Source organism: Prionailurus viverrinus, chromosome B4 (genome assembly GCF_022837055.1).
Source record: "Prionailurus viverrinus isolate Anna chromosome B4, UM_Priviv_1.0, whole genome shotgun sequence".
Classification (NCBI taxonomy): domain Eukaryota; kingdom Metazoa; phylum Chordata; class Mammalia; order Carnivora; family Felidae; genus Prionailurus; species Prionailurus viverrinus.
This window is the reverse complement of record NC_062567.1, coordinates 62,128,636-62,144,854: the sequence shown is the minus strand read 5'-3', so window position 1 is coordinate 62,144,854 and position 16,219 is coordinate 62,128,636. Positions and strand designations below refer to the sequence as shown.

At 39.6% G+C, this 16,219-nt stretch overlaps 1 protein-coding gene across 1 annotated transcript in view; it reads left to right on the top strand.

Annotated features, from left to right (window-relative positions):
* Positions 1 to 16,219, top strand: part of PKP2 (plakophilin 2) — a 94,933-nt gene that overhangs the window by 60,002 nt on the left and 18,712 nt on the right. The window contains exons 7-9 of the mRNA XM_047868415.1: positions 13,040 to 13,157; positions 14,025 to 14,189; positions 15,093 to 15,266. Of these exons, the coding sequence (XP_047724371.1) occupies positions 13,040 to 13,157; positions 14,025 to 14,189; positions 15,093 to 15,266 (457 nt within the window). The remainder of the gene's footprint in view (positions 1 to 13,039; positions 13,158 to 14,024; positions 14,190 to 15,092; positions 15,267 to 16,219) is intronic.

Genomic DNA, 16,219 nt, shown 5'->3' with positions numbered 1-16,219 from the left:
AAGAGACAAAGCTGGAATCCGATCCAGGAAGGCTATCTCCAAAGCCAAATACATTTATAAATGAATACATTCATGTTTGTCACATTTCTACAGACTGTGCTCGTGTGGATAAAACATCTGCCCTTCACAGTCTTGTAACCTCACAGGGTAGGTAGGCCAATTTAAAGTCACATTCAAGTCTTAAAGTACTGTATCCGTGTCTCCTTGTTTTTGTTTTAGAAGTTCTGTGCAAGTGGAACTCTACACTGCGTTTCATATAAACAGAGAAGGTACAAAGGATGAAGCCTAAGAAATGAGAGAAATTTCCATGAGAGGAGATGGCATTGTAGGCAAATCAGGGTAGATGTTGTCACTATGAGTATAAAAGCCTCTAGGACCTGTGCTAGGACAAATGCGCAGAATGTAAGAGAAGACCTCTAGGGAACCTGCAATCAAATAGCCTCAGTTTCCATGACAATAGAAGTGTCTGCTGAGCAGTTGCTTATTTTTGACCACAGCTTCTCTAAAAAAGATTTTAAGACAGGTGTTGACTGGTTCTAACAAGTGTGAATCTAAGCTGAATAAGGTCATAAATGTTAGCAAATATCTTAATTGCCACAAGTTTATTTGAGGTATTCTGTCCCCCAGAGAGTATAAGAGCCAAAAATGAATTGGCCACATGAGCAGTATCCTTGGCATTATGGTTGACTCAGGTTAGCCTAGCTAAATTTTTTCAATCTACTTAGGAGAAAAACCGCATGCACCAGTGACTTTGTCCCTTTACTAACTTGACACTGAGATCAGTTTTGAGAAGGACTTCCCTTGGTCTGCATATAGCAATGGCATAGAATGAGTCACTTGCTTTGTTGATGAAATTGTGGCAGTGGCCCTGTCCACCTGGAGCTGCCTCAGCGAGATTGCATTCACACAGGAGCACCTGCAGAGTTTATCATTCAGAGAGACTGTCAGGTACAGCATACTCGTCAGGTGTCAGTCAGATCTCTTACATACAGGATTAACGTCTGCTTGCAGCAGCATTTTCCATGGGATGTGGTGCTTTCTTTAGGTTTCCTAAACAATATTATGCTAGCCTAAGAGTAGTAAAATCCAAGGTAGGAGAGGAAACATAAAATCGTACCCTCTACCTTGTGCTAGAGCCAGCAAAAGCAATCGTCAGCATCTCTTAACTCCATAGGCAGTGACCTCATGTTGGTAACTTGAAATCAGCCACTGGGAGTATTTATACCATAGAAACTGGCAAATGGTGCAAGTCAGAGGTCTCCCAACTCCCTTGCCCCTAGAAAGTTGGTTGTTAAATAAACATTTACCAGCACACCACCAGATCTGAATTTCTGTTAATTACCATCAAAATGTGGATAGTTAGGGTACAAGCATATTTTTTTCTATATACATCCCTTTTCAAAGAAGAAACAATTCCTTTGTTTTCTTGGAAGGTATTCCAAAGCTTCAGCATTTTTTTTTCTTTTTTTTTTTTTTGAATGGAGAAAATTTTTTCAAATTATTTTTATTTATTTAGAGTGAGAAGTGTAACAGTTAAAATATTTGATAATTCATTGCAATCAGTAGGATACACTCTGCCGGGAATTTTAGATTCCAAAAGACTTATGTGACAATCATAGAATTATAAATTTGCCAAAAAGCATTAGCTGCCTTCTTTGATTTAACACCTCTCCTACAAGCACACTCATTGTGATGAGCCCCTGCTTTCCAATTAATATGGGTAACTTCTTAGCAATTGATGTGACATGGCTGTCAAATCTGTATGTTCCACCTCCCTCATTGACACACTTTTGGAAAACCTTTGGATGTGACAAATAAAACCAATGGTTATTATCAGAGGAGGTTTGAAATTTCTACCAAAGATTTACCACTGTTCTCTGTTCCTCCATATTATTCTTCTGGCTTCTATCTTCCCCTCCTTCCTTCCTTTCATTTCTCTCCCCCTCTTTCCTCAGTCTTTGTTCTCTTAAAGGAGAAGGGGTGGAAATAACTTAGAGGTCAGAAATTAGAATGCCTCCAGACTTCAGATTGGACTTCTTGTGGACAGGTGTAAGACCATGTGGAATGGCAGAAACTGTCAGACTAGAGAATGGCGGGAAAAATGCTTGTTCCAAGAGCAGTGAGATTCAAACTTCTGGAAGACACTTTGGGCCAAACACAAACCTCTCTAGGCAGCCTCTGTTAGCAGTCTCCTTCTTCATTCTTGAAGAAATTAAGCGGACAGTGATTCTCCCACAAGTACAGAACCAGTTATCAGAAATTTGAGAAAGGAAACTAGTCCAGCTTTCTTGGTATTTTACCACTTAGTCTATCTTTCCTCTTACCCAACATTGTATTTATTCCTTGAATGCCTGCTATATTCAGAGCACTGTTTAAATTTCTGAAATTTCAAAGGGAGATGAGATCTATCTTTGCCCTGGAGGAACTCCAGGTTTAGTAGGAGAGACAGGCACCTGAAGAGAAAAGTCACAGTCCATTTGATAAGAAGTGTAAAAGGTATGAAAGACCAAGGCATTGAGTTGCCTGAAGGTTGGAAAAAGTTAACTGGAAAGTTACATTGAAGGAGCTTTTAAAGGATGAGTAGCTGTTTGAATGTCCCTCTCCATCTTCAGCTCCTCATTCTGTTACTGGTTCGTCTCTGTCATTTTTCAATATAGTCATATTAATCTTATCACCATAATTGAAGACCACCCTAGAATTTTGCCTTTTTGTTTAGGATGATTTTCTTATTCTTGTATTTTGTGCCCATAGATGCCAGTTAGAGAAGCAAATGGTTACCACATTTCCCTTGCAAATTATTCAAACTTCATTTTCTCCACATGTCATAGTATAGCAAATGTGTTTTGATGACTGTATAATATAATTATATAAACTAAAATTTATAACTGTCTTAAAAGAAACTTCCATTGTCACTTATTACTGTAAATCTAACCGGGGTGGATCTGAGTGGTCAGAGAAAGCAAACTACCTTAAAAAGAAAAGCTGTACTGGGGCGCCTGGGTGGCTCAGTCGGTTAAGCGTCCGACTTCGGCTCAGGTCATGATCTCGCGGTCTGTGAGTTCAAGCCCTGCATCGGGCTCTGTGCTGACAGCTCAGAGCCTGGAGCCTGTTTCAGATTCTGTGTCTCCCTCTCTCTCTGCCCCTCCCCTGCTCATGCTCTGTCTCAAAAATAAATAAACGTTAAAAAAAAAAAGATTAAAAAAAAAGAAAAGCTGTACTTATCAGTCTTGTGTCCTAATTAGCCACAGGGTTGAGAGTAATGTCATGGGGTGGGAGGGGGGGCTGTACTGAATATCAGTACACCTACTCTCTGGAAAAAGAATGTCTCTATGTAAAATTTTAATATATTCAAATATATCTATCTTGTTGAGTATTAAAAAATACGGTGTTACTGAATTTCATTTTACACATATCTAGATATCAAACTTCAGAATTTTTTGAATCTGCATTTCCTTAATTATATATTTTCATTCTATTTACTTGTGCTCATTCATCCCTTATTCTGAATATTCATGACAGAAAAGGATTTATTTGATCTAGCTGTGTGCATAATGCTAGATGATTATTTAAATAATTAAGATTACTTAAACTAGGGTCTAGTTTCCCTGATTATCAAATAAGTTTTTTTGTGTGTGAGAATATAGATCCAAAGCAAGCCAGAACTACTTTTTAAAATTGTAATTTAAATGTAGTTCTTTATTTCTGGAAAATAATTTAATATAAAGCTAGAAGATAGTGTAAACAATACCAAAACCTGATAGAAGTATTCACATAATTCAACCTACAGAGTGGTTTTTCCAGAAATATAAAGACAATTGAATCATCAATTTCAAACACATGTATTTGGTTAATTATTTAAATTCTTCACATTTGATATGTAAACATAAGCAATATTGAAGTCTGTTGATGGAGAGGAAAATTTTTTATGTGCCCTTCAAGATTCATCTGGCTGGTCTAACAATCAAATTGACTTGAGACAGACTAGCAGGAGAAAGTCAAACAAAAGCTTAATAAAATGTTTATCTCCTGTATACATGGGGGAAACCCAGGAAAACTGAGTAACTCCCCAAAATGGCTAAATCTATCACCTTAAATATCATCTTCAGTCAGAGACCAAGAAGATGTTGGGGGTGGGAGTCAGCGAAGTTACCAGGCAAACCACAGTAAACAAGAATAAGGCTGTTATGCAGTTTTAAGTTCATGCTTTCTCCATTGATAATTTTTTAGAGATTTAGAGTCTTCCCCCACTTGCCAATATAGCTAGGAGACACCTTCACAAATGGAGATTTCCCTTACAAATGTAAATGTCTCTTACAAAAGTGTAACTTCCACTTGCTTTGCAGACCTTCTCCTGTGTTTGCTGCTTCTTAAAAATAACCAGCTTAAAATAATATGTCAAAGAGGCATTCCTTGGGGCGACAAAATTTACTCCTGTACACCATATGTAATGGAATTGGCAATATTTACAGCAATGTTATACTATCAGTTATAATTGCATTTTATATGTGGTACATTTTAGATATTGTGGGGGTCAAGGATAGACCACCCTAAGAGGGCCCACCTTGACATGAAGATTGTTTTGAGCTGAAGGCAATCAAGATCCTGTGAGCTCTAGAGAAAATTTTGCCCCTTCGTTAACTACATAGAATACCCTAAATTAGGGGTCTTTCCGAAATAAGGGTTATTAGCAGAGATAAATTTTATCCAACCCATCTGTATGGCAGGACAAACATCTAATTACCAAACATCTGCTCTTTTCTTAGTACCCTGTAAATTATATTCCTCTGAAGTCCCAGACCCCTACCCACTTCTTCTTAGTTCAGAATGACTCATATACTTCATTATGCCTGTCTTTGGAATTTCCATGAATGTGTAGATTCTCTGTAAATATGCTATTTGATTTTCTCCTCTAAATCTGTGTCATGTCAATTTGATTTTTAGTCCAGCTGGGAGGATCAGAATTCTTGGGGGACAGGAATTCTTGATCCCCAATAATATAGAAACAAATGTGTAGTTTAACGGATTAAATTATTTTGTAAATGTCTCTTCACATAAATTTAAAAGGTGTAAGTTGTATTTAAATGGATATATAAGAGCTTCCTGGGTAGCTCAGTCAATTGAGCATCTGACTCTTGATTTTGGCTCAGGTTGTGATCTCACAGTTCGTGGGTTCAAGCCCTGCATCAGGCTGTGTGCTGACAGCATGGAGCCTATTTGGAATTCGTTCTCCCTCTCCCTCTGCTCCGCCTCCACTCACACACTCTCTCTCAAAAGTAAACATTTAAAAAATGGTATATAAAATCTGGATTTTAAAAAATGTTTTATAAGCTAAATCTTGGAGATTTCAGATCATCAGTTTGAAATCTCTCATCAGTGGGGCACCTGGGTGGCTCAGTCAGTTAAGCATCCGACTTCGGCTCAGGTCATGATCTCACAGTTCATGGGTTCGAGCCCTGCATCAGGCTGTGTGCTGACAGCTCAGAGCCTGGAGCCCTCTTCGGATTCTGTGTCTCCCTCTCTCTCTGTTCCTCCCCCCCTCATGCTCTGTCTCCTTCAAAAATAAATAAAAACATTTAAAAAAAAATTTGAAATCTCTCATCAGTAAGATAGTAAAGCAAACAAATCAAACATCAAACCAAGCAAATACAGCCATGTTTTCATCCCTCTCTCATCTCCCTCAGCCCAGTGCTCTTAAGAGTATATGTCACATTAGAATTGTCAAACAGCACAATGACAATCCTTGAAAAGGTCTCAGTTCTTCAGACTCAATTTTCTCCTGTCCTATCCATGCCCTTAGCAGATAGGCCCAGATTAAAAATTGTACTTCTCAATAATTATATGACATTTCTCTTTGTCAAAGAAACTCTTATCATAGTCAGAATTACTATTAAAAATTTTGTAATTCATCATTATTTTTAAAAAAAAATGAGCAGGTTGATGTATTTGGATAAAGCAGCTGATGACTTTGTTGCTATCCTGTGGTTAAAGTCTATGGCTGTCTTGGAGGTACAGACTATCTGAGCATCATATGATTTTCGCTAGGACTTAAACACCTTTATCAATCTTAGTCTGGTACCCAGATGTCTCCCTTAGGTGTCAAGAGTGTCTACCCAAGTTCCAGTGGCTTCTGGGCATATTTTAAAAATGAGTTTGCTCTTGATAATTGATTTGAAATGTAATTTGGCATTTTATCTTGAACAGCCAGCTAAATCCAAAAGAAATGACTGTTAACCTGCCAACCAGATTATTACTGGCTGCACTGACTATTCAGAATACTTTTGGAGGACCTGAAAAATACAGGAAAGCAAAACTAAAGGATTTTTAAGGACAGATTTTCTCCTCCTCTACCTTCTGGTTTCTTGATGTATAATAGATGCTGACATATCTTTGTTCGGTTAATGTTCCTTGTCCTGGAAGGAACAAGATATGTAGGTGGGAGAGCTTTGTTCTACTTCCCAATGATGCTTCTGTTTGCAGACCAAACAGTTGACTTTGGCTGATGTTTGCAGATACCTTCAGGAACTGATGTTGACTTCAGGGTAACAGACAAGCCCTTCTCTTGGCAAAGAGTTTTTGTCCCTCTGCCAGCTCAAATGAGGCTCCCCTTTTGTTCTGTGCAATAACAGACTGCCTCTGCTGCTTTCTCTGGGTTAATCACAGACAAGGCCCAACTGTTTGATATATATCAGCTGAGAGATAAACAAAAGCCCAGACCTAAATCTCAAATAACAAGAGGAAGAAGGACGCCTCCTTATCCACCAATCTCTTATCAAGTGCCTGTTGGGTCTTAGAATGGACTCTGACCAAGCACTTAGTGGACTGAGGCCTTACTGCACAATTTCTGATACATAACATTAGAAATCCCACAATTGTTGGTGAATGTGAAGATGTAGCCATAGTATTTTTTAAACCATTGAGGTGATCACTATTTCAGTATGCTTGGTTATACCTTGAAGACTGGTCCCATAGGCAGTAGGTCTTGCATGTGATACACATGTAAACTGTGTGTTAGTAGAAAACCACACCTATAGTCAGTAGACATTGCCCCATTTAAAAAAAAAAAAATGGGGGAGGGGGCCTGGGTGACATAGTTAAGTGTCTGTCTTTGGCTCAGGTCATGATCTCACGGTCCATGAGTTGGAGCCTGCTTCAGATTCTGTGTCTCCTTTCTCTGCCCTCTCCCTGCCCACAAAGTAAGTAAATATTTTAAAAATATTTTTAAAAAATCTCTGCCTCTTAGAATTACTTGTTGGTGAAGTTTCTTAAAAAGATTCACTTTGGGGCATCTGGGTGGCTCAGTCGGTTAAGAGGCTGACTTGGGCTCAGGCCATGATCTCTTGGTTTGTGAGTTCAAGCCCCGCATCAGGTTCTGCACTGCAGAGCCTGCTTGGGATTTTATTTCTCTCCTTCTCTCTCTACCCCTCCCCTACTTGTGTGCACACATGTGCAGACACGCACTCACGCTCTGGCTCTCTCTAATAAATTAAAAAAAAAAAAAAAAGATTGACTTTAACCATATTATTATCTGCCGTTCTCCTATTGATAAACAATTATAGCCTTTTATTTTTTTTTTAATTTTTAATTTCAGTATAGTTAACATACAGTGTTCATTTCCCCTAGTTAGTTGGCCATGCACCACACAGTGAGCTTTGAACATTCTGTGTTGTAACAAACTTTCTTTCAGTGCTGGCAGACTGGTTGTAACAGCATGCCTGCCTACAAGCAGCCACACACAGATAATTGTTGATGGAAGGGCCAATAAAAATCCTACTAGAAGCAGATAATTCTGATTTTAAACAGGAGTCACAGGTCAGGATTCCAAATGAGATTTTAGCATGCTGTGATTTGGGGGAATTTTATGAAAATTACAGATCATAATATTTATATAATGCCTATTCTATCTGTCACACACACTAAATTGCAGTTATTTTTATCATTTGACTTTGTCCATTCTTTGGTTCACCGTATGAATTGAAGGTTTAGTCAACCTGTCATTAATCTTAACAAGGATATACCATTCTTCTTTTAATTCTAGCAAGGTCCAGGGTGTTTGGTTTTCTTTTCTTCTTTTCATTGTGACACTCAGGAATGTGGGAGATAAGTGGTCGCAGAGAGAGTCACGAAATCACTGATTCGCTTTTGGATAAAACACCCGAATCCTCCTAAATATGTGAGGTTTTGTTCAGAGATGTACAGAGGGTTCAGATTCTATTTTTTCCCCACCTATTACAGGTCACATTACCAGAAAAACTCTTCTTAATACCTTGTGTATTAAGGTGTCTTAATACCTTCCTTTTTTTTTTTTTTAATGTTTATTTATTTTTGAGACAGAGACAGAGCATGAACGGGGGAGGGTCAGAGAGAGAGGAAGACACAGAATCCGAAGCAGGCTCCAGGCTCCAAGCTGTCAGCACAGAGCCCAACGCAGGGCTTGAACTCACAGACCGCAAGATCATGACCTGAGCCAAAGTCGGACGCTTAACCGACTGAGCCACCTAGGCGCCCCAATACCTTCTTGTGTATTAAGATCACAAGCAACTGATCAAACTGGTGTCCTCCCAGTCTGACTCAGCGAAGGTGAAGAGCTCCAAAACAGCCCTGCCTTGGTCAATGTGTTTATATTCCCGGCCTTGTTGCAATGAATTTATATTCCTTCTTCTGAGGCCCCAGCCACCTGCCTCCAACCCCCACTCCAAGGACCTGGTCTTTATTTTTTTTGTTTATTTTTCTTTTAAATTTTTTTAACATTTATTTGTCTTTGTGAGACAGAGACCCAGCGTGAGTGGGGGAGGGGCAGAGAGAGGGAGACACAGAATCCAAAGCAGGCTCCAGGCTCTGAGCTGACAGCACAGAGCCTGATGTGGGGCTGGAACTCACAAACCATGAGATCATGACCTGAGCCGAAGTCAGACGCTTCACTGACTGAGCCACTCAGGTGCCCCTAAGGACCTGGTTTTTAAATTTCAGTGTACCAACAGCATGAGGTTTCAGCTTCCTGGAAGTTGCCCACATACTTACTAAGACTTTGGCTAGATTATACCAGAGAAAGTAAATGCATCATTTAATTAATGCCATAGACACTAAGCATTTCTAATATATTCATTGGTAACTCTGATCAATTTTTAATGAGTCGTGTGTTTGCTCATTCTCTTTTACTTTTCAATAAGATTTTTGTTTTGACATATTGATACTTGATATTGTTCCATTTATAACTTTGGGATTTTTTTCATATTAAACTTCCATTGGGCTACATGTAAGGAATAGTTACAAAGAAATATTTTTTAGGATTCAGGAGATACATTGTAAAAGCTTCCATTCTGCCTAAGATCATCACGGTTTAATTCTCTGATTCCCACAAGCTTAAATACTAGCTATTGAAAAAACTATTTTAGTACTTTAAAATAGATATATCATTTTAGTAATTACTGCTTCTTTTCAGAGTGGTGCAATAGCAAATTCCTTTCTGACTAGTGACTTCTATTCGTGGATATAGCACTATAAAATAATCCACCCTTATCGTTCATATTTCTGGGTGGTTAAGTAAGGTAGGAACTATTTTTGATATGCAGGAGCAAATGACTGAAGCAGTGGGGTTCCATGCACTTTCTGTCAACAAAGGTATCAACTGCCAGAAAATCCTGATAAGTCCCATTTCAAAAGCAAGCAGAGTCTGGATAATACCAAACTGCAAGACAGCAGTTCATGTGTGTGAACTGGCAGTCCTGCCAATTTGAATTACCATTCTCACCCAAAATAAACACTTTGAAGTTTAACGAAGTTAAGCCATCCATCTGCAAGGTGTATTATGGCTTCAGCTAGTGAGAAATCTTTTGATTTGTCAAAGCAATTTTAAACTACTGCCATTTCTCCAAGCCAGAGGTTGCAAAGGTCAAAGGGAAGCTTTCAAACACGTGATAGCATTGTCTCAGAGTTGGGGGACATATGGTGTTTGCTAACCAAATGGCGGAGTGAATAAATGTTAGACGAGGTGTGCTCTATTCTGGAGAATAAAGAACAGCTCTCCTATCCTGACGTTACTACTACTGTGCTATCATCCAGAAAAGTAACTTAAACTCTGTGGACCTCAGTTTCTCCAGGTATAAAATGAGATGACTGGAAAAGATGCTTTTTCAGTTTCTGTCAAGCTTCTTCAAAGAGTGGATACGGGATCTTGGTTCAAATGATCATTTCTTGGGAAAAACCTACAGTAAAAATGGTTTGAATTACAGTTTACGAACCCATGAGTTTTCTTTTTTCAATGGTACAGTAAAAACTAAAGAGAATAAAGAGGTGAATCTGTAATTAGAATAGTCAAATGAAAACCAGAGTCACAGAAGGGATTTTGTTAAAGTTAAAAATTCATTGTAGAATAGACACTTCTCTAACGAAGACATCCAGATGGCCAACAGACACATGAAAAGATACTCACCATCACTCCTCATCAGGGAAATACAAATCAAAACCACACTCAGGTATCACCTCACGCCAGTCAGAGTGGCCAAAATGAACAAATCAGGAGACTATAGATGCTGGAGAGGATGTGGAGAAACGGGAACCCTCTTGCACTGTTGGTGGGAATGCAAACTGGTGCAGCCGCTCTGGAAAGCAGTGTGGAGGTTCCTCAGAAAATTAAAAATAGACCTACCCTATGACCCAGCAATAGCACTGCTAGGAATTTACCCAAGGGATACAGGAGTACTGATGCATAGGGGCACTTGTACCCCAATGTTTATAGTAGCACTCTCAACAATAGCCAAATTATGGAAAGAGCCTAAATGTCCATCAACTGATGAATGGATAAAGAAATTGTGGTTTATATACACAATGGAGTACTACGTGGCAATGAGAAAGAATGAAATATGGCCCTTGGTAGCAACGTGGATGGAACTGGAGAGTGTGATGCTAAGTGAAATAAGCCATACAGAGAAGGGACAGATACCATATGTTTTCACTCTTATGTGGATCCTGAGAAACTTAACAGAAACCCATGGGGGAGGGGAAGGAAAAAAAAAAGAGGTTAGAGTGGGAGAGAGCCAAAGCATAAGAGACTCTTAAAAACTGAGAACAAACTGAGGGTTGATGGGGGGTGGGAGGGAGGGGAGGGTTGGTGATGGGCATTGAAGAGGGCATCTTTTGGGATGAGCACTGGGTGTTGTATGGGAACTGACAATAAATTCCATATAAAAAAAAATTCATTGTATTGATCCAGCAACCATTCTCTCCTCGACTGTTAGGTTGAATCATGAACTTGCATTTTTGTGGGTTAAAAGCAGTCTTGTATCACTGATTTCATCCTATAGATGTGGTCTTCGCGGGAGCAGGATACAATGCTGTGTGTGCTTTCTTGTTCCCACTAGTTCTTAACACAATGCTGGGCACATTTGTTCTTTGTATGTATCGAAAGCAGTATTTGGGGGCAGAAAGGCTTTTGAAATTGCTTGGTGCAATATGTTATTTTATTTTTTAAGTTTATTTTATTCAAAAAAAAATTTTTTTTTTTTACATTTATTTTTTGAGAGAGACAGAGACAAAGCACAAGTCGGGGAGAGGCAGAGAGAGAGGGAAGCACAGAATCCGAAGCAGGCTCCAGGCTCTGAGCTGTCAGCACAGAGCCCGACATGGGGCTCGAACTCACAAACTGTTGGATCATGACCTGAGCCAAGTCGGACACTTAACCGACTGAGCCACCCAGGCGCCCCTGAGTTTATTTATTTTGAGAGAGACAGAGACAGAATGAGTTGGGGAGGGGCAGAGAGAGCAGGAGACAGAATCCCAAGTAGGCTTTGCACGGCCAGCACAGAGCCCAATGCAGGAATCAACAAAGCCATGAGATCATAACCTGAACCGAAACCAAGAGCCAGATGCTCAACCAACTGAAAGCCATGCAGGCACCCCACAACCTATTATTTTAAAGATGAAGAATAACCCAAAAGTTCTCAGAATTGTAATTCTTTTGATGTTCAGAATGACAGCGACATTGTAAATAAAAACTTTTGAATATCCTTTGAATGTTCTACCTACCAGTAAAAAGAACGAGTCTGATAAATTTTATAGGACTAGTTCTTAGCAATTAAAGTTAGCCAAAGGGTGATTCTCAAAATTCAAAGAATGTGAAGATGCTGCTTTTGTGCCATTTTTGTTGACAAGTGTTAACACTGTGGGGAATTCAACTTTTTTAATTGCTATGCTAAGAAGAAAACCTTAACCCAGAGGAACATAGTAATAATAATAGTAGAGTATAAACGTGATCTGAATTTGAAATATGATCCCCAAATAAATTACTTTGCTGTATTTGATACGTTTCAGTTCTCTATAAGGAAGCAATCTCCACTTGTAGATGTAGTTACTGTTTATAGAAAGATGTCATGACCTAGCAAAATTAGAAATAGACTATGTACAAAGATATTTATAGGTCATGCTTTTGACTTAGGTCTTAACTGTGGAACTTTACACTTTTGTCACATCTGTCTGCCATTTTAGCTATTAAATCATCACATTTTAGAACATCTGAGTTGATATTTGTCAGTAATTGTTTACACTGAAATCTACAAAACATCAAAATAATATAGTCCAACATCATGTCTTTATAAATGTGGAAATTGAGGCCCAGAGAATTTAAGTAACTTTAAGTTACTTAGAGTTAAGACACAGAACAGGTTGGGGCTTGGACATCTACTATACTGTGTCTAATGTACCATTTGTTCTTTTACTTGCAAAATGTTTGCCTCATATCTGTCCTCTCAGAGATGGACTGCAGATTAAGTAAATGATGCTATGACCTTGGTGCTTAGAGTGAAGTAGACAGAAAGCTTTTATTGACGTGACATGTTATATGAATATAGTTAGAAGTTGTGTCCAGATTTGAAAACCATTGAGAAATTGATAATTAATTGACCCCAGGAAGTGTCTGCCACACTTTTGCATATTTGTCAGTTTTCCAGACACGTGGAAGAAGCATCAATCAAATAAAGCTTTGAAACAAAGGCCTATTAGATACACAGTTTAAGTCTTATAGTTGGTTGTTTGTTTTTCCTGGTAGAAACATGAGCTCAGCAGGCCCTGATGGGAGGAAAGTGATGAGAAGGTGTGATGGACTGATCGACTCGCTGGTTCATTATGTTAGAGGAACCATTGCAGATTACCAGCCAGATGACAAGGTGATTCACGCGTTAAATATCTTGCATTTGATTTACCTACTTTGTCTTACTAAGACTCTTCAGAGTGTTCTGGAAGTAGCTATTTGGCATTAACCCATTTGCTAAGCTTAAGATATCCCATCCATGCTTAGAAATATTAAAATCTGCCTAACCCCATTTTTTCGTCTACTTTCCAGACCCAAATTTACAATTAGCCATTTAACAACTCTGTGTAGATATTTGAATGGAGGCCTGTGCTACATGTGCAGCAATGAACTTAAATTCATCTCTTCTCTTACTCCCAAACTTGCTCCTTCTCTGAATAATCCTTCTTAACAATTATCACCATCCACGAAATGAAAGCAGAAATCTGAGTAATCTCCGACTACCTTCCTTCCTCACATCCCGTACCCACCAGGCAGCAAACCATGTGCGCTCCACTTCAGAAACGCCCTCCAGTTCGTCCATTCCTCCCTCATACTGCTGCTGCTGCCCTGGTTTGTGCATCTTTCATAATGATCACTGCAGTAGCCCCTAACTGGTCCTGTAAACAATAGCTTCAGTTTTCCAGCTCCATGTGACTACTAAATTATGTATCTTAAAATATAGAATCGTTCTGAACACACCCTTAAAAGTGAACTAGAAAGGCTCTCCAGGGTTGTAAGAAAGTCAGCCTCTATGTCCTAATATTGTGCTCATGACCGTTCGTGATCTAGCCATACTCTTTCCACTCCCCGCACCCAGGGAACCCCACAGTCCAAGCACACCCTACAGCATCCAGTAAACTGTGTAAGATCTAAAACCTAGTAAGTCCTGTGATAGGTGATAGCATACGTGCAAAGGGGCATCTATGTGTATGTGGTCAATATGCACATCCTCTTTTCTCAGGCCACGGAGAACTGTGTGTGCATTCTTCATAACCTCTCCTACCAGCTGGAGACAGAGCTCCCAGACAGATATTCCCAGAGTATCTATATTCAAAATCGGACTATCCAGGCCGACAACAACAAAAGTATTGGGTGTTTTGGCAGTCGAAGCAGGAAAATAAAAGAGGTACGTTGGGAAGACTTTGAAAGCCAAAGTGTGTATGTGTGTATTTCTGAGTACTTAGTGTATCTCAGACACTATTTTAATTAATTCTAATCCTTACATCCACCTTACGAGGTGTGCATTGTTGGTATCCTCATTTACTGATGAGGGAACAGAAGTACCGAAAGGTTAATGAATTTTCCCAGAAAAATTTAGGAAATTAGTAGAGGGGATAGAATTCAGTCCTGGGCAGTCTGGCTCCAGATTTGCATTGTTCACCGCAACGTCATACTGCTGTATGCTTTCTAACTTAGGAAATAAGCTTAATATAGTATAGTCAGTGGTGTAGAAATTGCTTAACATTAATAGCGACCCTGATGGTTGGCTCTGGATATCCTAAAAGTACACCCATACGAAGAAATACTGTGCATTCTGGCATTTTGTGAAAACTGGAAGAATGTCACCCCTCCTATTCCTCAGACTATCGTGGTGTGTATTTGTGAACTTGGAGAGCAACTGGTAAGCTTAGAATCCTGATGTTATCCCAGACAACTTCACAAGACTTGGGGAAGAGGCCTGTTTTTCTTATCTCCAGGGTGGTTGTGACTAATTTAGCTTCTAGCTTAACAGCAGCCTGAAAACTATTCTAGAATAGCCTATGCTTAATTCTCTTAGATTCTCTTTCACTATGAAATGTAAAGTTGGGAGGTTTACAGGATGTTAAGGAGAAACAGTCATTGTGAGCTCAAAGTTAACTGATTGGATATGATACCTATTTGCCTTTTCGTTTCCGTACCAGCCGCTTGTTATTATGCAAAGTATTAGTCTCTCTAGACTAGATGGTATTTCTGCTCTCTTGGTTTGGGTGTGGAATTGTAGAAATGACTCGAAGGCATTAATTCTGGATTTCATTGTGTATGTGGTTAGCAATATCAGGACATGCCAATGCCGGAAGAAAAGAGCAACCCCAAGGGTGTGGAATGGCTGTGGCATTCCATCGTGATAAGGATGTATCTGTCCTTGATCGCCAAGAGCGTCCGAAACTACACTCAGGAAGCGTCTTTGGGAGCTCTGCAGAATCTCACAGCAGGAAGTGGACCAGTGAGTATCACCCCTGTTTTTCTGCTTTTTAAAAACAACGACATTGTTGGGGTGCCTGGGTGGCTCAGTTGGTTAAGCATCGGACTCTTGGTTTCGGCTCAGGTCATGATGTCACAGTTCGTGAGTTTGAGCCCTGTGTCGGGCTCTATGCTGACAGTGCGGAGCCTGCTTGGGATTCTCTCTCTCCTCTCTCCACCCCTCCGCTGCTGTCTCTGTCTCTCAAAATAAAATAAACATTAAAAAAAATAATGACGCTGTAGGACATACCTACATCAGGTTCAGAGATGAGGTAGTAAAGTAAGAGCAAAAGTTTTTCTCTCTTCGGTTAAGACAGTTCTCTATAATTTCCAGCAAGAGTTCCAGCTTTCTAGGACTTTCAGCCTCCATTTCTACAGAACCAAGTCAGGCTGTGAGTGAAAGACTCCTAGATATTTAGATTAGAGCTCTTTCAGTTACAAGTCTCAGAATCCTACCTACTGTCCTGGGCAAAAAAGAGTAATTTCTTGGCTCATTTAACTGAAAAGTCCAAGGTGGTAGGTAAGGTGCTCCAACAATTGTAATTATAACTTTATCTCTGGGTTCTCTTTGCTCTTTTGGTTTTATTCTCAAAGGCTCTCCTCATATGGCAGCAAAGGTCACCAGTGATTTCAGACTTACCTTTTATCCAGGCCAGTGTCCCCACAGAAAAGAAACTACCATTTTCTCAATAACTCCATTTGGAACTCAAGACATAAGTTTCACTTGCCTATTTCTGAAGAAGTACCTGTGGCTAGGAGCCTGTGATGTTCTGATTGTCCAGGACTCGGTAGTGTGCCCACATGTGAATTTCAGGGGATGGGTTAGAGCAGGCAGGGGTCACTGCCACTTGTATCACATGGACTGAAATGCTAAAGGAGTGGCTCATCACCAAAAGGAAGAATGAGTCCTGGGCAGGCAAAAACAACAGATGTCTA